This window comes from Besnoitia besnoiti, chromosome XIII (genome assembly GCF_002563875.1).
Source record: "Besnoitia besnoiti strain Bb-Ger1 chromosome XIII, whole genome shotgun sequence".
Lineage (NCBI taxonomy): Eukaryota > Apicomplexa > Conoidasida > Eucoccidiorida > Sarcocystidae > Besnoitia > Besnoitia besnoiti.
Window position 1 is genome coordinate 944,943 of NC_042368.1, and position 24,070 is coordinate 969,012.

Sequence of the window (24,070 nt, forward strand, 5' to 3'; positions counted from 1 at the left end):
GGCCTGGTTTCGCCAACAACTCTGTCTTGTTTCGCGTTTCCTCCTTTCTGGCTAGTCGCCCTGGAGTGCAAGGAGCCCTGAGTCCCCACAGTGGACGCTGCGGATGCGACGGGAGGCGGGGGATACATCTGTTGACCTCGGTTAGTTGCTGTCGCTCCGCTTGCTGGCTGCTTCAGTTCCGTGTCTGTATTCCGTTTTCATTTGAAGTTTTCCTCCCTCTTGATGCCGGGTCCCGCCCCGCTGCTGGTAGCTCCGCCGCCGCCGCACGGGCGAGACATCCCCGAGCGCGTATACGTCGCTGCGGCCCTGTTTCCGCCGCCAGTTCGCCGCCGCGTGGAGCTATCAGCGAGCGCCCCGAGAGGTGGCGCGTTTGATAAGGGCGTCTCGTCGTTGCCAGTCTCCGCGCGTCTGCAGTCTCCGCGGCGGCTCGCTGCGATGGGCGACGGCTCCCCGCCCGCCGGCACGCCGACGGCCTCCGTGTCGCCCGCAGTCGCGGGCCTCGGCTCCGTTCTGCGCCTCGTGGCCAGCGACAAACAGACAGAGAAAGGCATGCGCGACTGCCGCCGGGCGTCGCCTACACGGCGCATCGTCGGGGCGCAGAATGCGTTTCTGTTCTCCTCGCCTGGAGAGGCTGGCGCGTTGCGCGCAGGCGTAGGAAGTTATCGTGCCGTGCAGCAGGGGCTGCCTGTCACGCCTCCGCGGACTTCGCTGTCACCGAGCTCGCTGTCGCCCAACTCGCTGTCGCCGCTCGTTCCTGAAAGCTGCAGGCGGTCTCCTCGACACGCCGCCGCAGGCGAGGACGACGCGCGACGCGCCTCGTCTTCTTCTTCCCTCGCTTCCTCCTCTGCTTCGTCCTCGTCTCTGGCCGTCCAGCGGATGGATCGCGAAGAATCCCGCGCGGCGCTCCTGGAGCCTGTTTCGGGGGGCGGCCTCGCCTTCTGTCCGCCGGGCGCCGCCGCCGCCGCCGCCGCCACAGGGCCCGCGCTCGCGGGGGAGACAGGCGGATCGCCGAGGCAGGCGTGCGGCACGGGCTCGACGCCTCGGGCGCCGGTGAAGAAGCCCTTCCGCTACGAGCTCGTGCATGCGAGTGCGCCGCCGGATTTCGACAAAGAGCGCGTGTCGAGCTTCAGTCTGTCCTCACTCGACGACGGCCGCAGCGTGGGGAGTGCGCTGACGCGGAAGTCTGACCGCACCGTGGCGTCCGCGCGAGACGCGAAGGCCAGCCAAGAGGAGAGCGCGGCTGCTACTCGCGCCTTGCCTGGCGGCGCCATGACGAAAGGGGCTCCTTCCGAGCGGCCGCCGCAGCCCGCGGCGGCGGTTGCGACCGCTGCGCCCTCAGATGCAGACGCGTGTCCGCAGGGCGGCGGCGGAGGGGGCGAGGAGCAGGGCTCGCAGAGCGCGGGCGCCGCGCCGAACGTCCGGGTGCGCAGTGGCAAAGATGACGCGTCGGGTTATTCGTTCCTCGTGCCCCGGGGATGGTCGCGGAAGTCCGATAGAGACGAGGGCGCAGCTGGCGCGGGCGGTGCGGCCTCGTGGCTGGGCACGTGGCGATTTTGGCACCAGCGCAGGGGCGGGGATGGGAAGGGCGGCACCCAGGGGGACACGGCGCGCGAGGGCAGCGCGTCAGGCGAGCAGCCGCCCTGCGTGTACGCGCGGGTCACGAGTGGAGACTCGGGGCTTCCCCCCGGCGCGCCGCCGTCGTCGGCGCTGGAGAAGAAGCGGCGCGAGGGCGAGGGGACAGAGGAGACGCTGCCGGGCGGCGAGAATCTGTTTACCGACGGCGACGACTCGCCGGCGCCGACGGAGAAGGAGGACGCGCCGGAGAGCTGCCAAGGGGGGGAGGACGGCGAAGAAGACGGGGGTGGCTTCTGGAGTTACGCGAAGCTGCCGCTGTGGCTGCGCAAGAGTCGCCGTCGTCAGTGGATGTGTCTGGGTGTGCTGGTGCTGCTGCTGCTCCTGGTGATAGGCTTGCCAGTTCTCTTCTGTCTGGTCGCGCCGCGGATCGTCGCGGAGCAAGTCAAGGCGGCGAAGATTCGGGTGCTGTCGACATCGATCGACCAGCCCGACGCGACCGGCTTTCTGTCGACGATTGTTTTCGAGTTCGACTCCGCGAGTCCGGTGAGCGCGCGCGTCGCAGATCTGCCGGTGGAGATCTTCTGGTCTGGCCGAAAGGTGGGGAGGACTACGGTGCCGGCCTTCAACATGGATTCGTCGACGCGCACAGTGGCCTTCTCGTCTGACTTCCGCGTGACCGATCGCGCGCGCTGGGACGCTTTCCTGACGAGCGTGATGCGCGAGGGCGGGGGCGAGTGGCGCATCGTGGGGCGTGCGAGCATCCGCGCCCTCGGTCTGACGTTTAACGACATCCCGTTCGACAAAACGGTGGCGATTGAGGGTCCCCCGCTGCCTGGCACGCCCGCCGCGTTGCGACTCGCGGCCGAGGAGGGGAAGCAAGGCGGGCGGCAGATCTTCCAGGTGAAGCAGATGGACCTGACTGAGAGCGACGCCGACACGCTCCGCCTCCGAGTGCACGTCGACTTCCTCAACTTGAGCACGACGTCTATCGACTCGCTTGGCGAGATCAGCTTCCTCATGCTCTACAAAGGCACGCCTGTCGGCGTCATGCGCTCTGACGGCGCGATTCGCCTTGTCCGCGGCGTCAACGAGTACACGTTTGTCGGCGAAATCCATCCGAAGGTGATTCCCATGGCGCTCGAGCTGGGCCTGACGCCGCGCCGCGCCGAAGCGGCCGAGGCCAAAAACGCCGGCGCCGAGCGCGGACTCCCCGCGCGGAGCGTCGAAGAGATCGCCGCGACCCCGCGCATGCCCTCTCCAGCCGACGTCGACGCCTTCCGCGGCGCGCTGTCAGAAATGATGTCGAGCTCGCTCTCTGGAGGCCAGGTGAGCGTGAGAACACTCGGAATCCTCGCGACGCAGCCGCTTTTCGACGCGGCCGTCCGCGCGCTGTCTGTCGAGACTCCCGTGGAGAATCTCTTCGACGCCTCCGAGACGCCAGTCTCTGCGATGAACGTGCGCCAGCGCGGCGGCGGCGGTGTGAGCGGCACGAGTCGCTACGGCAGCGGGAAGGGCCTTGTGAAGGAAATGCGCTTCGATCACCTCGACCTCAGCGCGGACGCAGACGGTGAGAATCGCGCCCGCATCTCCGCGAAAGTCACCGTACGATTCCTTAATCCCCTCGGCAAGACGTCGCCGCTGGAGATTCGACAGGTAAGAAGTGAAGCCAGTAGAAACTGCACGCGTCGGATCACAGCTGCATCGCATCAGTCTGGACGCGCAATGTCCGCCGTGCCGTGCGCGGCTGCCGCGCGTGTCTGGCCTTCAGGGTGTAGGGCGCGAGGGCGCCTGGGTCGTCCTGAGCTGAATCTCTGGCCTCTGGTTTTCTCCTCTTTCAGGTGACGATTTCGGCGTCTCTGCGGCGCGGCGGCTTGCAAGGCACGCCCGTGGGAGTGATCCACGGCGTGATGGTCGCGACGGGCCCTCCGCAGCGCGTGGAGAATCCCGAGATCCCTCTGAACCGCGGTGTGACGGACTCGTGGGAGGCCGACGAGAAGGAGGCGAGCGGCATCGCTGCGCACGCGCCGCAGCTGCAGACGTCCCTGCAGCGACAGGAGAAGCGAGTGAACTATTCCGAGGGCGCAGCGGGCTCGGCCGGCGCCTTCCTCGCCCGCACGACGACCGCGGTCCCGAGCCGTGGCGCGTCTTCTGCGGAGGAACGCTCGCCGCGGGCGCTCGCTGCTCTGCCTGAGGAGAAGACAAACGTGCTGGTGAACACCTCGGAGATGGACATCACGTTTGAGATGCAGGGCGCGATCAACTTGGTCGAGGACGGCAGGCCGTTCTCCGCCTTCATTCGCGAGGTGGTGACGGTCAACTCGTCCTTCGTCTCGCTCGCCTTCACCGAGTCCGAGGCGGAGATTCAAGCGGTGACGGCCGTTGGGCCTCTCTCGCTGCAGCGCGTGCGACTGGACCAGACGCTCGCCATGGCCTCGATGGGCGACATGCGCAACGTGAAGGTCGAGAGCTTCGAGGTGATGGGTGAGGCCCCCGGCGCGTGGCTCATCGCCACCCGCGTCGTCTTCCCCTCCAAGGCCCCGGCGTCGGTGTACCTGGGCAACCTCGGCCTTAAGCTCAGTTTCCAGGGCGTGCCAATGGGCTACGTCGCCGGCCGCGACGTCTACATCTCGCAGGGCGAAAACCGCATCACCTTTTTCGGGCGACTCCAGCCTCCGCTAGACGCCACGGAGACAGTCTCGGAGTTCTTCTCCAGCGCAATCGCGACCCCAGCCGCGCGCCGCGACGCGGAGACGCAGCTGGACGCCCAGGAGGGCGGCTCGGTCCGCGCCGAGGACGCGGCTTACGCGGAGGGCGCCGCCGGAGCGGACGAGGGGGAGGGCGATGGGCTCGGCGGAGACCGAAGGCCCTCCGCAGTCCCGACGATGGTGGTGTCTATCTCGTCCGAGGCCACGACGCTTCTCGACTCTCTCCTCCACGAGGACGCAGCTGCGAGCCACGACCTGGGCGCCCCTGCCTTCCTTCTCGCTGGCGGCGCTCAGCCGCTGAAGCGGCCGCTGCGATGGATTCAGGACGGACTCGAGGGCGTCGTCATGGAAGTCCCCATTCCTCAAATCGCCTCCTCTGCGAACCTCTTGCGCACAGTGAACATGACGGGGCTGCGGATGGTGCTGTTCGATGCGCTGCAGGAGCCGTCGTCAGCAGCAGACGCCGAGGCGCGCCCGCGCCCGCCTGCGCTGCCGTCGCCGGCGGCCGCGGGGTTCGGAGCCACGGAGCGCAGCAGCCCGTTGGACAGCGCAGTTCCGATGAAGGGCTTCATCGAACTGTACCTGAACAACCCGCTGGGGAAGCGCCTGGCGCTGCGCATGTCCGCGATTGTTCTCGACGTCGCGCTCAGCGTTGAGCTGCCGGTGGAGGCGGCAGCGGTGCCAACCCCGGGCGGCACCGTGCGACCTGTCTTCGCCGCGGATGCGCCCAACAACCGCAGCGGCGAGACGCGGCGCGTCGTCGTCGGGCGACTGCGGACTCAGCTGCGCGATCTCCAGTCCGAGGCCGTAGGGCACCTTTTCGCGGAGGCGGAGGTGGGTGCGGAGCCGTTCAACGCGTCGGTCCTTCGGCTGGTTGTGCCGCTAGACGTGCCGCTGCAACTAGAGGGCGACGGGAGTGCGTTTGGTGAGTTTGTCGGCGCGTTCATCGAGCAAGAGAGAGTCGAGATGTTCGTCTCGGGGTTCGCAGACACCACCGTCCACACGGGCTTCGGCGACGTGCAGATTCGCAACGTCGACGTGACTGCTTCGGTCCGCCTTCAGGGGCTGGATGGCCTCAAGGGTTCCACGCTGCGCAGCTTCGAGATCCGCGGCGTCGGGCGCCTCGCGCCCTTCCTCTTCGCCGACGAGACGCCGGCGCTCGAGGCACCGGAGGCTGCAGCTCCAGAACGCGCCGACGCCTGGAGCGAGGGTGCGCACGCCGAGGATGCGGAGGCGGGCACGGGGGAGCCCTTCGCCCCCTCGAGGCGTCTGGCGGCAGAAGAGCGTGCGAAACAGAGAGAGAGAGAGGGGGAAGAAGGACTTCTCCTCACCGTCACGGCGCAGATGCGGAACCCGTCTGAGGCGACTGTCGAAATGGGCGCTGTCGAGCTTGACCTTATTCACCTCGGGACGACCGTCGGCCGCATGCGCGGAGCGAAACTCTTGCTCGCCCCTGGAGACAACTTCCTGAACCTCACTGGTACGTGCCGGCAGAAAAAGTGTATCAAAGAACTGGCAGGCGCCGGGTACATATATATATATATATATAGATTTATATAGATTGATAGAAAGATTTTCCGGGGGATGGATTACGCACAGGTCTCTAGTCTGGCGTTGCTTCATATGATCGTGCGCATGTATATTCGTTCTTTTATGTATGCATGCGTGTGTATATATATGTCTGGATTTTTTCTTCAGGTGGCATAATTTTGAATCGCGGGACAGAGCACGCAGTGTCTTCGCTGTTTTCGCGGGCGATATTGAACCAAGACCTCGACCTGTCTGTCGCGGTCTCACACACGTCGGCGCCTTCGCACGGGGAGGGCGGCGAGCGCGTGCGGGCGCCGCGGTGGCTGGCGCAGGCGCTGCGGCGGGCGAAGATTCTCCCTGACATCCCGCCGCTGGCGAAGCTGATCCCAGGCATGGATGTCCGCACGCTGCTGGAGGACTTCTCGCTCGACGCACTCACGGTCGCGGCGGCCGGCGCCCCTGAGGCCGCGCCCGCCTCACTCGTCTTCGAAGCAGACACCAAGGTCCGTGCGAGAAATCCCCTGGGTCACGCGCGCCTGCCGATGCAAGTCGAGTCTGTGTCCTTCGCGGCCGCCGTCACCGACCTCCAGGGGCAGCCCGTCGGGCGGCTCTCGCTACCCGACACCCCCGCGACCACGCAGGTCATCCTCGCGACTGCGACTGCGACTGCGGCTGCTGCCCAGCGAACAGACGCCGCACCAACGGACGCCGCGCAGTCGTCGCTCATGGACGTCTACATCAAGATTGAAGGCTCGGAACTCGTCCTGGAAAACGGGGGCTTGGGCCTGGGGCAGACTGTGAGGGCGTACCTGCGACACCCGGCCGGGGGGCTGGGTCTGGTGGTTGCGGGCGAGGCCTCCGTGCGGCTGAGGATTGGCGACATTGCGGCACTGCACATTCGCGGCTTGCCCGTCGAGAGAGAACTCGTGTTTGGCCGCTCAACCGAGCTGAAAGCCGGTGAGTGGTCGTGAAGCCTAAGTTTTGATGAGAAACAAAAAGGGAGACGGAGCAAAATAGGGGCCGACGAAGCGGCCTGAGGAGATGAGGGGGGCACTCTCGCCTTGCTGGATCTGTCTGTTTTGGGGAGGGGAGAAGAATGGCCGTCAGGGGGTGATGTCGTGCGTCTGGCTGCGTTTTGTCTGCCTGAGGACTTGCACTGGCTTCCTCTGTCGGGCTGCGTGTCCTGTTTTTTAGGTTCCCAAGACGTGCGCGGCGCCTTCGCCCCGCGTCTCGAGACCTTCGCGTTCGACGGCGCGCATCCGCAGGGCGGCGTGTGGGTGACGGCGACGGCCTCGATGCAGAATCCTGCACCGGTTCGCCTGCTGTTGCCGCGCCTGGTATTCGACGTCACCTTCAACGAGACGCTCCTGGGGCACGTCTGGCTCGCGGATCAAGTCGCGCTGCAGCCGTTCCCGCTGCCGACGCAACTCAGTGTTCGCGGTCACCTCTTCCGGCACGCGACCGCGCGAGGCCTCCACGACTTGAACGCGCTAGTGAAAGCTGCCCTCGAGCAGGTCACGCTGGGCGACGACGCGGAGGCAGAGGGCGAGGAGGGTCGCGGAGACGCGAGGGAGCCCGGGACAGCCGCGCCGGGCGCCTTCGTGACCATCCGCGTCAACATCCGCGCCGATGTGCCAGACTCCCCGCACGGGGGCGACACAGAGCTTCTCGAGGATGACGGCCTTGCTCTCGCGTATCCGCTGCGCCTGCCTTCGGCAGATCGCGCGGCCTTGTCGCTGTCGCCTTCGTATGCCGGGTCGCAGAGCCTGCCGCATTGGCTAGAAGTCGGGCTCGACGGCTTTGAGCTGCAGGCGCCGGTGGACGGGCGCCGCATCCTGTCCGGTGACCTGGTGAAGGAAGTGGTGCTGAAGGCGCTGCTGATTCGCGTCCAAGAGGGGTCGCTGGCGCCGGTGCTGCTGGACACGCTCCTGCGGCTCAGGCTGCAGAGTCCCTTCGGACCCGACGGGCTCTTGGCCATTGAAAAGTTCGCCCTCGACGCCGACCTGCGCGACGTCACCCGCGACAGCGTCTTCGGCAAGCTCGTCTCACTGCAGCCAGGCGTCGCGCCCTCCGCCGCGACGGGAAAGGGCGCGCGTGAGGCGTTGTCTGCCCCCCCCGTTGGTGACGGGCGGACTCATCCATGCGTTTTTGAACACAGCGTCGACGCGGCGAGCGGCGTCTCTCGGGTCGCGACCTTTGAGGAAGAAGGCGCCGAGAGCGCCGCGCGTGCGCTGCAGCCTTCGGCGGGGACGTGCGCGGTCGACCTGCCGTTCGCGGGCTCGCTGGTCATCACGGATTCTGAGGCATTTGCGGCCTTCGCCGCATCGGCGGTGGGGAGCGAGGCCGCGTCTTCGCGACAGCCTGGCGCTGTGGTTCGCGTCGAGGGCGGCGCCGGCGTGGCTGTGGAGACTCCGCTAGGCCGTGTGGAGGTGGAGAGAATCGCCATTCGGCAGACGCTGCCCTTCTCGGGCATGCATGCGATCCTCAAGCGCCTCATAAGTGGCGTGCGCATGGAAGCCTTCGAGGTCAAGCGCGTCGTGCTTGACGACGAAGGCAAAGACCGCATTCTGTTTTCTGCGCGGGTCCGCCTCGGCGAGGTGGCCGCAGAGGGCGACGCCCAGGCGCAAAGCGAGGCCGAGCGCGCCGCGGAGGCGGCGGCCGTCGAGGCGGTGGAAGTGCATGCAGGCGACTTGGCCTTCGACCTCATCGCGAGAGGAAAAATTGTGGGGACTGTGGCGACAAAGAACGCCGTGGTCGGCGACCTCAGCTCGGAGCAGCGGCGAGGCAGAGAACTCCTTGTGGAGGGCGAACTCTTTGATGACTCGAGCGCGAGAGGCACGCCCGACTCCGGGATCCTCCAGCTCATGCGAGATGCTGTCGGCAGCGACAGACAAGTCCACTTCCTCATCAGAAGCAACCGACGCATGCGGGAAGGCCAAACCAAGCCCCTCTGGCTCCTCGACGCCATCGACCAGATGCAACTCAGACCGTCGCTCTCCGGGTACGCGCGCCCACCTTCCCCCCCAGTCCCCACCAGAGTCTCTGACCGCATGCGAATAAATATATATTTATTTTTGTGGATTCATAGATGTACATACTTATATATGTGCCTGTGGGACTTGGTTCATAGCGTCAGCGTCTGCAGATGTATATTTTGTCCCGGCCTCATGCGTTGCCAGACATACACATACATATATTATATTGATATTTATATATATGGATGTTTTTGTGACAGCGCGTGGAAATGCGCTCGCGCTGTTTCCACAGGGCGGGGAGGCAATATGGCGGCTGTGGCAACGCGTGTTTTTTTGTTTTCAGCATTGATTCGGCTCTGAGCCTAGTTCAGGGCATGCAGCTGCGGTCGTTGGCGATCGCGGTTCTGGACTCGACACGGATCGCGACAGACGCGACAGTGAGCGTCACGGCGCGCAATCCACTCGGGAAGGACGCGAAAATCGAGATCGAGGAGTTCGCTGCGGACATCAAGCTCTTTTCGCCGGCAGTCGCCGCTGCGCCTCGTCGCCGCAGCAGCGTCTCCGGGGCCCCGCGCCGGTCGCTTCGCCCCGCGCGGCTCTCGCCGGCCGCCGCGTCGTCGTCTGACGAGCCGATAGCGTTCCTGCGCCTGGCGTCCCGTGTGCCTGCCGGTCAGCGCCAGGAGGGCGAGACGCTGCACCTCGAGCTGCCGCTGAGCCACGCCCGGTTTGGCGACGTGTTGGAACTCGCAGAGGACGGCTCCCGGTTTGGGGACTACGTCGCGGCGGTTGTGAACGACGAGGCAGGCCCGACGCCCTACGAGGCGACGGTTTTCGCCAGGGTCTCGACGCCCTTCGGAGCCTTCGCGGTCGAGGGCCTCAAAGTCCGCGCGGCCGCCGACCTCCTGCAGATCGCCGCATCGGGCTCGGGGCCGCGCCCGGCCGCGGAGACAGGCGGAGCGGCGGCGGCGGCGCCAGCAGGCGAGGGCGGCGGGGAGGCTGCAGGAACTGGCGGCGGGCTGCTGGAAGACATCAAGTTCGAGCTGCTTGACCTCAAGTTCCGCGGCGAGAAGGAGACGCGGGCGCTGGACTCGGGGGCGGCGTTCGACGCGGTCGTCGCGCTGCATTTGCCTCTGGACCTGTCCCTATCGCTTGGCTCGCTTGCCTTCCAAGTCGAGATCCCTCACACGCCGGATTTCTCGAAGCCAGCGGACCCGGAGGCGCGGGCGGCGGCGCCGGCCTCGTTCCTCGGCTCGCTGACGCTGGCAAACCTCACGCTACGCCCTGGAGTCTCGAAGCTGGAAGTTACCGGCCTCTTAGATCCCGCAGCGGCCGACCTGCCCCAAGTCTCCGCCTTCCTCTCCGCGGCCGTGCAAGGCGCGTCGCCGCACGCGCGGATCCTCGGGCAGCGCGTGGAGATGAAGGGTGGCGTGCCACCGCTGTGGCTGTCGAAGACGGTGAGTGCGATGCGCCTGTGGGTCGCGATGCCCGCCGCGGGCCTCGACGCGTTCGTGGCCAGGTCGTTCGCCAACATCTCGCTGAAGAACGTCGGACTCTCGGCCGTCTCCGAGGCTGTCCGCGGCCGCGACGACGTGGTCGCCCTCAGCGCCGACGTGACGGCGGCGCTGAACAGCCCGTTCGGCGAGGGCTCGCGGCTCATCGTACGCCGCGTCGGCGTCGATGTCGAGCTGAAGCGGCGTCGGGAGCCCGCCACGGGGGGCAGCAGCGAAAGACCGGCTGCAGCCGACGCGGAGAGGCACGCCGCGCGGCGCCTGCAGGCGAGTGAAGGTGACGCACCGGCGGGGACCAGTTCGTCCTTTTCCGCGCTGTCCCTCTCGTCGGTCTCGCCGGTGTCGGAGGCGGAGCTGGAGACGGTGGGGCGGCTGGTCTTGGAGGACTTGCCGCTGCGGCAGGTCGGCGAGGAGGTTCACGTCCAGCTGGCGGACGCGTTGCTTCGCTTCGAGGACGAGGGCAGCGCGTTCGCGAAGCTCGCGCTGGCGCTGATGCAGGCGTCCAAGTCGCTGTCGGTCTACGTGCGGGGGTCCGCGTCGGTCGTGTTGGAGACGGCGCTGGGCGAGTTGGATTTGCGCGCGGTGCCGATTGCGCTCGACGTGCCGGTTGACGGCATGGAGATCTTTGAGGGGCGCACGCTGGAGCATCTCTCCGAGGGCGCGCTGGAGCATCTGCGCGTGACAGACTTCGAGGAGGAAGACGTTCAGGCCTTCCACCTCTCCACGCGGCTGGTGATTGAAAACAGCCACGACATCGCCGTGCACCTCGGCCCCATGGCCTTCGACGTGACCTACGAGGACGCGACGATCGCGGCGGTCGTCCTGCCTGACTTCGCGATGCTCCCCGGCCGAAACGAAGTCCGCCTTGAGGGCGTGGTCAAACCCGACGCGCTGGACGCCTTCAACAGACTCGCCTCCTCCTTCTTCCTCCAGAGTCAGTACACAGTCGGCGTGAAAGGCACCCCCACGTCGTCCCTTGCCTCGTCTGCCGCCTCGTCCGCCGCGTCAACTGCTGCCTCGTCTGCTGCGCCCGCGCCGGGCGGCGACGTGAGTGAGGCGGCGCTGCTGGCGATTGCGCGCGCGGGCATCCAGGGCCGCGCGCCTCATTGGCTGCGCGAAGTCCTCGCGAAGGTCCAGTTCTCCGTCCCCGTATCCGGCGCGTCCATGTTGGGCTCCGCGACCGCAGCAGGGGGGGGAGCGGGCGCGCGCGCCGGAGACGCCGAGGCGACCGTCAACGACATGGTGAAGCGCGTCGAGCTCGTCAGCATCGACGTGGATTTTAGCGGGCCGCGTGACCCCTTCGTCTCCGGCGAAGTACAAGTCTTCTACGAACTCCCCGAAAAATTCAAAATCCGACACGAGGTGAGCAGACTCTGGAGGACGGCAGAGGGCGGTGCCTGGATGGGAGGGGGGGTGGAGCAAGGGGAGATGGCGTGTGTTTCGTGCGTGTTGAGAGTCGTTCTGGATGCGGTCGCGTGGTCACGTGACCCAAATTTTCTCCTGTTCTGCTCAGGTGGAGACTTTGTCGAGTGAAATGACGATCTTCCGGCAGCAGGACGCGGGAGGGAACCTGACGCGGCTCGGCTCGGTCGAGGTTAAGGACCTCGTCCCGCTGCAGGCGCGCCCGTCCACGTCCGCGTCGCCGTCGCGCGGCCTCGCTGCGGCGTCTGCGCTGTCGCAGAGACCTTCGGGCCTCGCTGCAGGGCGGCGCGAGGCGGCTGGCGACGAGGAGGCAGGTTCGGAGGAGCTGCGCGTGCACTTCAACGACATGCGCCTCCGCGTCCACTCTGACCAGGCCATGGCGGACGTCATCTTCGCGATGGTCAGCGACTCTGGCGAGCTGGAAGTTCTCCTCAGGGGCCACGCGAACTTGAGACTGAAGACTGCCGTCGGCTCGCTCGACCTCAGCCGCGTCCCCGTGAACCTGAAAAAGAGCTTCAAATGTAAGAATGCTGTCCTGTCGCGCTTGCCTCTGCGTGGAGTCCAGGACACACGCGCTCAGAGAGTCTGAGGAAACAGCAGAGGACTGAACTGTCTGGGGGACGAGGGGCGTCGAGTGACTGGCGTCCCGTGCGCATTTCTTGCCGCGTTGAGTCGGAGTCTGCGGCGCGACAGGAAATCTACCTCGCGGTCCCAGTCGGTGCAGACTTGCCTACGTAGAGAGGCAGATACTCTGTCGGTCGCTAGACTTTGAGGGTAGAGGGAGGCTGGAATATCCAGTGGCGTGGCGGCTGGTGTTTGCTCGCGGCGTGGCGGCTGGTGTTTGCCCGCGGCGCGACTGGGGCGTTCATGTGCGCGGAGACAGAGCCGATCGCGGTCGTTTTTTTTCGTGTGGTGCATGCAGGCATCGGGGGCTTGGATCCAGAGACGGTGAAGAATGCGTTTCAGATGGAGAACTTTGGCATCCAGGCCGGCAAAGCACACGGTTTGTTGGCGTCTGCGGACTTGCGGCTGTTCATGCCGAAGGCAGTCGATCAGTTCACGGTTCGACTGGGCAAGGTGACCCTGGATCTTTTTACGCCGGTCTCGCGCGAGAAGCAGGAGCAACTCGGCGACTTTACGACGCTCTCCGCGGCGGCGCTCAAGCTTGTGGAGCCGCATCCCGAGTTCGGCTACGTCGTCCAGGCAGGCATGGTGCAGATCGCGGACATGTTTGTGCCGTCGAATCGGCGCGGGCGCTTCAGGAGGCCGCACGTGGAGGTCGGGAGCGCCGCGGCTGGCGCGGCTGGCGCCGGCGACCCGTTTGAGAGCGCCGCGGCGGAGCTCGAGGCCGAGGCGGCGCGGGCGCGGCGCGCCGCGGTTCAGCGCAAAGAAGATGACGGCTGGCTGGTCGGGAAGGCTGTGCTGCTGCGGCCCGTTGTCGACGTCGCGGGCGAAGAAGTTGCCATTGGCACACGCGTGATCATGAGCAACTACATGAACGGCCGCCCCAGCAAGCTGGTCATCCGCGGCTCCTCCGATAGCTCACAGAACCCGATCCTCGCCGCTTTCTTGGAAAAAGTGGAAGTGCAGGTCGACCTTCCCGGCACGCAGCAAAAACTCATCAAGGGCGTCAAGATCTCCTTCAGGGTAAGGTGAAGAACACGCTCCCATCCTAGAGGAGAAAACAAAAACTCGCAGACGGAAGCAGTTCCCGACTGCGGATCCCATGAAATGGTGGACATTGGCGTCCGTGCTGCACGCTTGAAGGAAGATCCAGCTATATATATATATATATATATCTTTGTATATATGGGTACATATCTATATAGGATACATGTATGCATTTGTGGGTGCTGCTTGGATGAATGGAGGCTTTCGAGGGAGAGGAGGCTCTGAGGACATTCCCGGATCCTGCTTTAACGATGCGCGTTTTTGAAATATGATGTCTATTTGCGTGGCAGGTGTGTTCGTTGGACGTATGTGCATTGTTTTTGTCTTAGTTTTCGGCGAGAGTCTTTCCGTGTCCCGCCTGCTTCACCGTATGCCGGTGTTTTCGCGTTAGCCGGGTGGGTCTTGGATTTCTCGGCTGATTTGTTCGCCCTTTCGGGAGAAACGTCAGCTTTTGTGCGGCGCGCCTGTTTTTCGCACCGCATCCTCAGAACGGAAGGAACGAGGCTGACCCCATGTCGGCGGTCAACTCCCTCCTCGCGCCGGTAAATCCCGGTGGAGGTGCGAATTTGCTGGTTGGGCTACCCGACCTAACTCGCGGACCCATACAGCTACGAGGTCTTCCCTCCGTAAGTAAAATTATTCTTCGCCCCTAGGAATCTTTCAGCGCTTCAATCCCCCTCCAGGCCGCGTATGGCTCCTTCTCAAGGCTGCCGCCTAGGGACCTCCGGCTCGCGTCACTAGGTGCTGATGCCGTGTGTCCTCCCTCTCCTCTCTTCCCTGGCCGCCGCTGCCTCGCGCCGATCGGCGTTGCGACTCTTTCGCGCGGCGCGCGCCGTAGCTGGCGCTCCTCTGCATGCGTGTATCCGAAGCTCTGTCCCATCGCGCTGTGCGTATTCCGTTGAAAGCGAGAGGCGAGGCTGCCGGAGGGCAGAGAGGGGATGGGCGCGGAGGATTTCCCGCGGCTTTGTTCGCGGGAGAAGATTTACCTGCGCGTAGTCAGGAGCGAGGCAGCGAATGGCGCCGCGCGTGGCACCGCGCGTCCCATCGAATCCCCTTTCTCGAAAAGGAGTCTGGAGGCGATGTGCGGCGCTCCGCAAGATCTTCGGGCGCAGCGCGGTGGCGAGCTCGCCTTTGTTGCCCCTTTAAATGGAATTTCTCAAGGATGTGTCCACAACGTGTTTTTTCACCCTGTGCTAATTTGCCTCGATGCCCCCCTCTGTGAGATGGAGCCTCGATGTGTAAGCAGCTTTCCGGAGGCAGCTGCTACCGCCCTCTTCGCTCTCGCCGGGGGGAGAGCTGATGCAGCGGATTAACAGGGTTTGGTTTTCTGCTTCTTTTTGCTTGCGAGGAGAAGCCGCAAGCGCGCTCCCCATTCTCTCTACTGTCTCTACGCGTGATTTGAATAGTATATTATTCGGCGCCGAGGCCGTCGCCACGAAAGGAAAGAGTGCCTCCGCTTTACTGCCATTTGGATCCAATAATTGAAGTCGAGGCTATCAGGATGAATGCCTTGGGATCAAATATCGCTCAAGGATGCGCGCGATTGCATGGATAGCGCGGCCTCAGCTCGTGTCTCGAGTCTGACTTGGAAAAGAGGAATTCCTCTCGCGATTGTGTGGGGACGCGGCGCATGATTTACCCGGCGTGTCAAGGGGCGAGGCATCCTCTGCCCTTTTACCGCGAGTTTTCCTTTTTTTCAGGCGCGAGAAGCCAGAGGGTGTGTGCAAGAGGCTGGTCACTGGATGCGACGTTTTGTGACTTTCTCTTTTTTATTTTTTCAGTTCAACTTCTTCGTGCCCGTGATCGAGGCCGTGTCCATCTATGAGAATCCCGTGAAGGTGCCGATCAAGTTCTTCTACGCCGACATCGAGACCTTCTACGAGGGACAGTGAGCAAACACTCGACTTGCTTTCATATGTGAAATATAAGAGACACTGATCCTCCGCGAAACCCAGAAATGGAGGAAGATGCAGGTGCCTATGGGCGCGGCAGCCTAGGAATTTTTAGACGAGTAGTCACATATACATATATATATGTATAAGACCGGTGTTCGTGTATATAGATTGGCATAGATATAGATAGGTTTCAAGAATGGACAGGCGGGTAGTTAATCCACGGCAGTATGCTACAGGCAGGTAGATAATACGCGGCAGGATGTTGGCTTTAGTGCTGAGCCGCATGCATGCACATCGTTGGTGTTTCTTTCTTTTCAGGTCTCTGGGCGGCGTGGTGATTGACAAGAACGACAAGCCGGACGTGATTCCGCCGATGCAAGTATCGCACTCAACTCCCGTGCGTATCGTCCCCAAGCTGCAAAATACCAGCGCAGCGCTCGCCATCGTCCGGAACATTGTCTCCCGCGCGCGAAAGGATGTCTCTATCGACGTAAGGCAGTGCATGCCATTATTTGCGTATTTAGCATGCTACCTGCAGGGATATGCATGCGCCCAGGAGCTGGAGCGCCTCCCTAGGCGACCTTGTTGCTGAAGCTCCATGGGCGGCATACAGACATAGAAACAAATATGTATTTACGTATATATATATATATATATGTATGCATGTAAATACAGATATGGATCTGTATATATCTACGTGCATGCGTCCGTTGAGACGCGTACTACTAGCGGTAGATGCGGATGTTTTGTCGATCTAGATGGGCGGCTCTAAGGCTGTGTGGGAACTTCGTTTTTTGATTGGATATTTTAACGCGAAGCTCCTGTCGAGAGCCTCAGTGAGCTTGCACTTCTGAGGCCCTTTGATAGATGCGTGGACGTTTGTATCTGTCTGCACTACACAGAGACTTAAAGAAGTCTGCATATGTCCGAACAAATGTAATTATGAGTGTGTATCACCAGACAGATAGGTGGATAGATGTTCGTATCCTCTCCAGCGCTTTTGCCGTTCTGCATGTGCGTGATTTATCTGTCTTCTCCTTTTTGCAGGCTAAGGGCGAGGTTCGCATTGGCATTCAGGACTTCCGCATCGCATTGGACGTTGATATGCATGATCTCGAAGTGACGTTCTAAGTCCTGCGCCGTGTTTCGTTTTCTTTTTTTATGTTGTCCTTTTATTTGTGTGGATATCTTTTCGTAGTTTGCTCCATGTGTAGCGGCGCAGCGGATGTCTGCCTCCTTCCGACCCGCTGTGCTGCCGTGGTTTCGCGCAGCCGCAGTTTCCATTATCCCGCATCCCACGAAGTGGTCTAGCAATTTGTATATTTATTTACGTTTATGGAGTTTTATGTCAGGGTGGACGCGAGGAGAAGGCGACCTTTATTTCCTGCAGTTTGGATTGCGTTCTCTTTTCTTGGTGGCGGATGGCTCCTCCACGGGCATCCAGCAGCTCGTGCCCAGTTTCAGGTTCCGGGCAAAAGCGAGACGGAGAGGCGAAAGCGCCATGGAAGTGCGCGGAACGAGGCATTTCGGCCGTGGGGAGGCTGTAGACGACTTCTCGCGACTCGTTTCCGCTGGGGTCGGGCGTCTCTTCGTCTCTCTCAATCGCGGGGAGATTGCCAGGGGGGTAGGGGGGGGGAAGGGACGAGCGAGGAAGAAACGTGTTCCCAGTCTAGCACATTTTTTGTTTTTCGCGTGTTTGCCTTGATGGAAAGCAGCGGAGAAGTCTCCGCCCTCGGCGCGTTATGCGCCTGCAGGTGTTTCTCGATTCGGCGTGTGGCTTACAGGGCACATGACATACCACTTCCGGGGACATGAGGCAGAAAAACAGACAAAAAGTGGGTAATGTGTGCGTAGATTCGTTGGTCGAAAGGCGTATAACCTGTTCAAAATCTCCCAGCAGCCCGCGACTGCCGGGGGAGGGGTGTGTGGGTATGTCGCGCACGCCTCTGGCAATGCTGCAAAACAGAAGGAACCGGAGACACAGAGGGACTCAACCCTTAGACACAGTTTCCTTTAGCAGAAAACACGTGGCAAAACAGCTGGGCTGCTCCACAGATGGCCTGGCGCGGAGGCACGTGCAGCGGGGTTTCGCGCGGGAAGAACACGAGGCGTTGTGAGCCTCAGCTGAGCTGTAGGAAGCGGTTTCAAGACGACACAGTAGCCCTCAAAAACGCGGAGGCAACTCAAGTGCAGCTACAGCGGAAACGGTACATGCCTTTGCCTTCAATCGCACAGAGGTAGTGGATATGCTGCGTGTGATGGACTCCAGCCTCGCGGTGTGATGAGAAGTGACTCAGTCGCGCCGGGGGGAAGTAAGCGCCGTCCGCCGACGACAGCCGCACGACGGACTCATCCACTCTTTCTAGAAAAGCTAAACACCGCGCGATTCCAGCCCTCGCGCTCTTTGTCGTTCTGGCGGGAGGTCGCAAACTTAGATACCCACTTGTCGATGCTCACATCACGCTCTATAGTGTTTCAGGGCGCAGACGCGTCCCTCTCCATTACTTGTCTGTATAAATATATTCGCATATCTGTCTAGGTAACTAGCGACACGTACGTATATGTGCATGTGTATAAGGGAAACAACTGTGTAGTTAAATATACGCTATTTGTAAGCATACGTATACATGTATCCAATGGGCGTCACCTGTCCGTCAACAGACACGCAGACGCATGTAGACCCCGAAGCATCTGTGCAGGCAGGGGATTCCTCTCCTCCCTCGGCATGAGTATTTTCTCCCGCGCTTGCTCATGTTCTTTCACTCGAGTGTTCCGACTCCCTCTTCCCAATATCTCCTGTTGCCAGGTATGGCATGACACGGCTGGGTACGCCGATCCCGACATTCACGCGACCGATACGACAGACGCGCGAGTACGCATATGTACATAGACATACATTCAAAGACCATGTGCTTATTCGCACTGTTCAAACGCCATTTATAAGCACTGCGGTTGTCTACGACTCTGCGTGTTTACCTCTCACATGCTTCTCGATGCGCACGAGACTTTGCGCGCTCTGCATGCGCGACGACGGAAATGTATTTCTTCGTGGAGGCGAAAACCTTTGTTTCGCCGCGATCGTTGTTTCTTGCCTCTGGAGAACAGCATGATGCCTCGTTTTCTCGTGGATTTCTTCTCTACGCGGATAAAAGTGATGAATCAAAGTCGAGAGAGTGCTCGCGTCTGAAGGCGTTTCTTCGAGGCTCCGATGATGTCCCATCGACGCGGCCGCCTCTTTGCTCTATTTTTCTCGTCTTCGGTACTTTCTTTTTCGAGGTTTTCCCCTTCTTTTCTGTTGCTCTGAACTCGTCTCTGTTGTCTCGTCTCGAGGTCTCTTCCTCTGGCCTGATGGCGGTCTCTGGCCTCTTCTTTTCGTCTGCGTATCGGCGACAGTTTAAAGATACTTCGCAAGCTTGTCATCCGTGACGGCGCTTCGTTGGCACGCCCTGTGTTCTGCTTCGTCGCCCTTCATCCTCTCTCTGCTTCTTCTTCTCTGCGCGCCGCCTCTCTCCGCTTGCGAGTGCCTTTTCCCGTTTTTTCTTGTTTTTTGTTGTGCACCTCTCTCGCGGCTCATGACAACTCCGACGAGTCTCAGCGGACCGTCTCGGTCGCTCTCCGTCTCCTCTTCTTCTTCCTCTTCTTCCTCTTCTTCCTCTCTGTCGTCTTCTCTCTCTTCTTCGGCTCCGCAGCGAGGTCGCCGCCGGAACTACGGATACGGTAGCTGTCGCTCAATATCTGATTTTGAGATAAAGCAAGTCATCGGCGAAGGCACCTACGGTTAGTTGCCTCTGTCCTTTCTCCTCAGTTTTTTTTGTTCTCTTCCTCCGCTTCCAGTCCCTCGCAACACGCAGGGATTCCTTCGCCGTGTCGCTGCGAGTGTGCGCCATCCATTAATCTCCCGCGTTTCCTCGCCCCTCGTATTGTCCTTTTTCGCCCGTGTCTCTTGTGTCTCTGCTCGAGAAAGATAGGAGATAAATAACCGAATATAGTGGGCAGCTTCTTCTAGGAGATGTTCTTTTTGTTGCCGCGCCCTTACTGCTCTACCTTCTGAAAGCATTTGTTTCTCTATCGCGTCTTTCTAATTTGTGCGATTTTTTTTTCAATTTTTCACACACCCGCTCTCCACAGCTTCGTCGCGGTGGCGTCGCCTCTGGTTCCTGCTGTCGCGCCTTGGTTTTTCTGTTTCCACTACCGCCGGGGGAAGATCGGTTGCGTTTTTTTCGTCAACGTTTTTCAGGGCGCGTCTGGAAAGCGTACGACAAGCGCAACGATGCAGTCGTTGCGATCAAACAGATGTGCCTGCTGCAGCAGCAGAGTGCGCGAGAAGGCTTTCCACGCACCGCTGTGCGCGAGATACGTCTGCTCAAGCAACTGCAACACCCCAACGTCGTGGGTAAGCGCGAAGGAACCGCGAAGATTCGAGCGAGAAGAAAGCCAGGGAAGACCTAGAGAGAGCCGCGTGCCACAAGAGGGAGAAGAGACACGAACAGCGAGAGAGGGAGATAAAGAGAGAGAGGTCGCTGGAGACAGCCGGAAGCGGTATGGGAGGTTCGGGGGGAGAGGAACTACTGCTCTAGTCGAAAATAAGGCCTCGACACGCGCCGAGAGAGACACGCAGAGGAGGGGAGGGCGGCCAGAGTAGCCACAGGAGTGGCTAGTACACTCACTGTTTTTTGCTTTTTTCAGTCTGTTTGATGTTTCGCACATGTGTGGAATACAGAGCTGATGGAAGTCGTGTGCGGTCCGGACTTGACAAAAGCGAAGGGCACGAAGGAGGGCTCGACGCAGCCTTATTCAGGCAATAACTCCGTTTACCTCGTAGGCATCTTCTCTCTCGCTGTAAAAAGAGATTGCACTCTCGCGATAAAACACCTGTGTGCCATGAAATACCCCCTTTTCCATGCATCGAGCGGGGGAGTGCGACACAGACGAAACACCCGACGATATCTAGCGACCCCGAGTTGATGCGCGAGATCCAATCCCTAGGTCCCAGCAGGCGTCGCAGGCAGATGGAGGTCTCTCCCTTCCTGAGTTGTGTTTGAGATTTCGGCAGTTTGCGTGGGTGCGGCTGTCTCTTTTTTCAGGTTTTTGAGCACTGCGAGCGCGACCTCGGCGTCCTTCTCGACTCACGCACGCAGCCCTTTTGTGCGAGTGAAATCAAACACATCATGCGGCAGCTGCTGCAGGCACTGCATCATCTCCACTCCAACTTTGTGATTCACCGAGACGTCAAACTCTCCAACATCCTCATCAGCTCAAACGGGTCGATAAAGCTCGCAGACTTTGGGCTCACGAGGTAAACGCAGAAAAGCGCCGCGGCTACTATCTCTGCAACTGGTTGGCAGCCTCTCGAGTCTGAGATACAGGCGCGCAAAGATGTGTGTCTGTATGCGCGCGAATCCTCATCTCGACGCAGACTCGGGTCCACCGCTCTCTCTCCCGGCGTCGGTGTCCACGCGCGCGGTCGTCTGTATACCTGCGCTAGCGTTTCGTGAGGCTGCGCTCCCCTATTCATCGCATTTCGCAATTTCCTGAAGCTGCGCTGTGTCTGGGTGCGGATAGGCGTGACTGACCGCCCGTGTGCCTGCCGACAGACGCGGGGGGCGAGGCAGTCTGTGTAGAAGATTCGGAGGAGGTGCGGTGCGCGTTCCAGAGGGCGCACGCCGGAGGATAGAGACGCGTGAAGCGTTTTTGTTCTCAGAACTTTCGCGGAGCCTGGCTGCACAATGACGGATGGAGTGGTAACGCTGTGGTACCGCGCCCCCGAGCTGCTCTTCGGCGCGTCGACGTACAACGAGAAAATCGATCTCTGGGCCGTCGGATGCATCTTCGGCGAGCTCTTGGCGAACAAGTACGTTCCCACTTTGTGGAGTGTTTTTCTCGTCGCAGACCGGCGCGCCCATCTCCCGGCATTTGCATTTTGTCTCATGCTCCTGCGGGCCTGTCTCCTCTCTTTCCATTTTAGTAACTGTAACAGGGAGTGTAGCTTCAGTTGTTATCTGACTAGTACTGCATGCCCTCGTGTCCTCGTTTCGAGGAGGCGCTTTCTTCGCTGCGTAAGGTGTGACGCGATTTGCACCCGCCCTCCTAATTTTTTTCCCTCACGTTTGAGTCATTTTTCCTTTTTTTTAAAAGAATGTTTTTGACGCACTATTTTGAGCTCGGGCAGGCGACATCTGTGGGCGTCTCGCGGCTGCTCCTTGCGTTTCGTCGACCAGCGCCTTCCCCTGGAGAGACTCGTCTCCTCTCTCGCGGCTTCGGTCGCGTCTGGATGGCGTCGCGCAGCTGCTCCAGCTGCGACTTCGTCGTCTTTTGCGCCACGCGCTCTGTTTCTGTGCGCGTCTGTCGCCTCACGGGGTTGCCTGCGTTCGCTGTCTCGCGTGCAGTCCCTTCCTGCCGGGGAAAACTGAGCAAGAACAAGTCCATTTGATGTGTGCGCTGCTAGGCGCCCCTGACGAACAGCAGTGGCCGGGCGTCACGCAGCTTCCAGGCTGGGGCACGCTGAAGCCCCCGCCCAATCAGGTGAGAGGCGGACAGAGAGAGCAGCGAAGCTGCCGCGATGCCTGCCTACGACCCCTGCCTCTCTTGTTCAGGGTCGAGGGCGAACAGTCGTGTTCGAGAGCTGGGCTGAGTCCTTCGCCTTCTGGCGGCCTCTTCGGCGCCTGCGGCTTCTTCCCCAACCTCTCCCCCCCCCCCCCCCCCCCCCCCCCCCCCGTAGTCTCCCCGTGCATGTCTGCGGGCGAAGGGGGATGCCGTCTTGTCTCTGCAGAAGCGCTCGACGTCGCTGCGTGAGCTCTTTCCTAAGGAGAGCGCCAACTGCGTCGACTTGCTCAGCCGCCTTCTCATCTACGATCCTGCGAAGCGCATCTCCGCCAGGGACGGTAAGCGCACGAGCGCGAGCAAAGGAAGGCTCGTCGCACCCAGGCTGCGACAGCTTCGATGGAATGTGTGTCAACCCTGTCGTCACCGTCGTCGTCGTCGTTGTTCCTTTCTCTCTCTGCGCGTCCATACGAGTTGCGCATTTCCGCGTGTCCGGCGCGGCGTCTTCTCTCGCTCGTCTCCGCGGCGTCGAATGATGCTTTGGCGACGGCTGTTTCTCACGCATGGGGCGTGTATTCTCGAGGATGCATGCAGCGTGCTTTTTTGTGGTTCGCCAGCCCGCGCTTGCCTTTATGGCTCGGCTCCGGCGGCTGGCGAGGGGCTGCTACCCCTTCCTGAGAGAAGTCTTGTCTGTTCGTTCTTTTCTGCCTCCAGCGCTGCTTCATCCCTACTTCACCGATCAGCCGGCGATGAGCTGTGTGCGCCTGCTGTCTAGCAACACCCAGCTCACCGCGCAGCTGAGGCAGGCCGAGACGCGGCTGAAGCGGCGCATGGCGCACGCGGGCGTGCCGGCGAACGACCAAGCCGCAGGGAAAGCCGCCTCAGAAAGGTGCGTCGGAACTCCGTGCAGAGCTCAGGGCGCGCCTCGCCAGCGCGATGCCAAAGGCCCGCGCTGGGGCTGGAGCGGGAGACCGACAGGCTTCTCCAGTAGTCAGCGCAGGCGTACAGCCCGATGTATTCATGTCTAGGGCCGGAGAAGCGCTGCGCACATCTCTGCGGCAGCATCCGAGCAGTTGTTTTCTATCGAAGATGAGTGAGAAGAGGAATTCTTATACTCCGCCTAGAACCCAGGAAGTAGCCCTGAGCCGCCGCAGGGCGTTTCGCTTTTTTTGTGGACAGAGGAAAGCGTGCGCCGAGGGACTCGTCTTGCAGCGCATCGCTTGCATGCGCCCTGAGAACGCACGTTACCTGTCTGCGGGCCTGCTTGGTGTTTCGCTGTGCACAGGGAAAATCTCATTTCCGAGGTGAAGCGGGTCCGCAAGGCGTCGATCTTCGACTGACGTCTTCCTGCGTCGCCGACAGGCGTGTCGGAATTCAACTCCTCCGTGGCACGCCGCTGAAGAAAAGGCCTTTGAAGATGCTGAGGAGCTTCTACTGTGGGTGTCGGCTCGGGGGGCGGTGTGTTGATCTGCTGTCTCTTTTTCTCGTCGCGGCGCCTCTGTTTTTGGCGTGCTCGTCGCTTGACCTCTCTGTGCCGCGCTCCACCTGCTGCATCTCTCTCGTTTTTGACCTGTCGTTCCGGTCTCTCTTGTTCTTCTCACACTCGTCACAAACTTCTCTACTCTGGGCGCCTGTCGCGCTACCTTCTCAACCGCTTCTAAGTGAATCAGCACTACAGTTCAGCTGCCTTCGAGTTGGCTGTCTAGATTGGGATGCTTCCAGCTAAAGTAACACGGAGAGAGACTGGCAGGCGTGGCCTTCAGGCAATCGCTCGAATTACGTTGCTCGCGCATCGAGTATTCTCGAGATTCAGCCGGTATTACGCGGGCTGCGGTAGCTCGTTTGGAAGAGTTTTCATTGCCTGTGCGCAGAGTGTCACTAGCGAGAAGGAAAAGGGCTTTCTGGCGACAGCAGGGTGTAGATGCACCATCACAATTCCTAACATGCTCTCCATGCCGCCTGCGGCTGGCTGCCTCGCCGCGGAGACGCACGCCTTCGTCAGCCGTGAGATGCTCGCGTCGTGAGCAGAGTGGCTGCGTACAGAAGTTGTGCAACGCTGGCTGACCGGCACGAAACGGGCGGGTTTGACGAACCCGCAGCGCAAGATGTTGATGCTGGCGGCACACCGCTTCATCGTATACGTGGATCCGCAGGAAGGCAAATTCACTTAGATTTGCGAGACTGGTGTCATGACAGCAAAGCTCCACGTGACTGAAAACGGCTTTCAGAGTCACGCGAGCGCGTCAACA

The 24,070-nt window shown here is 61.4% G+C and overlaps 2 protein-coding genes across 2 annotated transcripts; both read left to right on the forward strand.

Moving 5' to 3' along the window:
* Positions 1-222: 222 nt before the first annotated feature.
* On the forward strand, positions 223-16,412 carry BESB_030960 (uncharacterized protein; the record flags this gene model as incomplete). The annotated part of the gene is made up of 11 exons (XM_029361764.1): positions 223-3,228; positions 3,414-5,760; positions 5,979-6,767; positions 7,005-8,811; positions 9,129-11,655; positions 11,807-12,236; positions 12,638-13,362; positions 13,875-14,012; positions 15,168-15,274; positions 15,600-15,771; positions 16,329-16,412. The coding sequence occupies 11 exons, from the start codon at positions 223-225 to the stop codon at positions 16,410-16,412; spliced, it is 12,132 nt and encodes a 4,043-aa protein (XP_029215231.1).
* Positions 16,413-18,853: 2,441 nt separating this feature from the next.
* On the forward strand, positions 18,854-23,161 carry BESB_030970 (putative cell-cycle-associated protein kinase; the record flags this gene model as incomplete). Its single annotated transcript, XM_029361765.1, has 9 exons — positions 18,854-19,058; positions 19,519-19,674; positions 20,002-20,099; positions 20,366-20,577; positions 20,983-21,132; positions 21,668-21,803; positions 22,051-22,162; positions 22,536-22,710; positions 23,107-23,161. 9 exons carry the CDS (start codon positions 18,854-18,856, stop codon positions 23,159-23,161), a joined length of 1,299 nt encoding a protein of 432 aa, XP_029215232.1.
* Between the last annotated feature and the right edge of the window lie 909 nt (positions 23,162-24,070).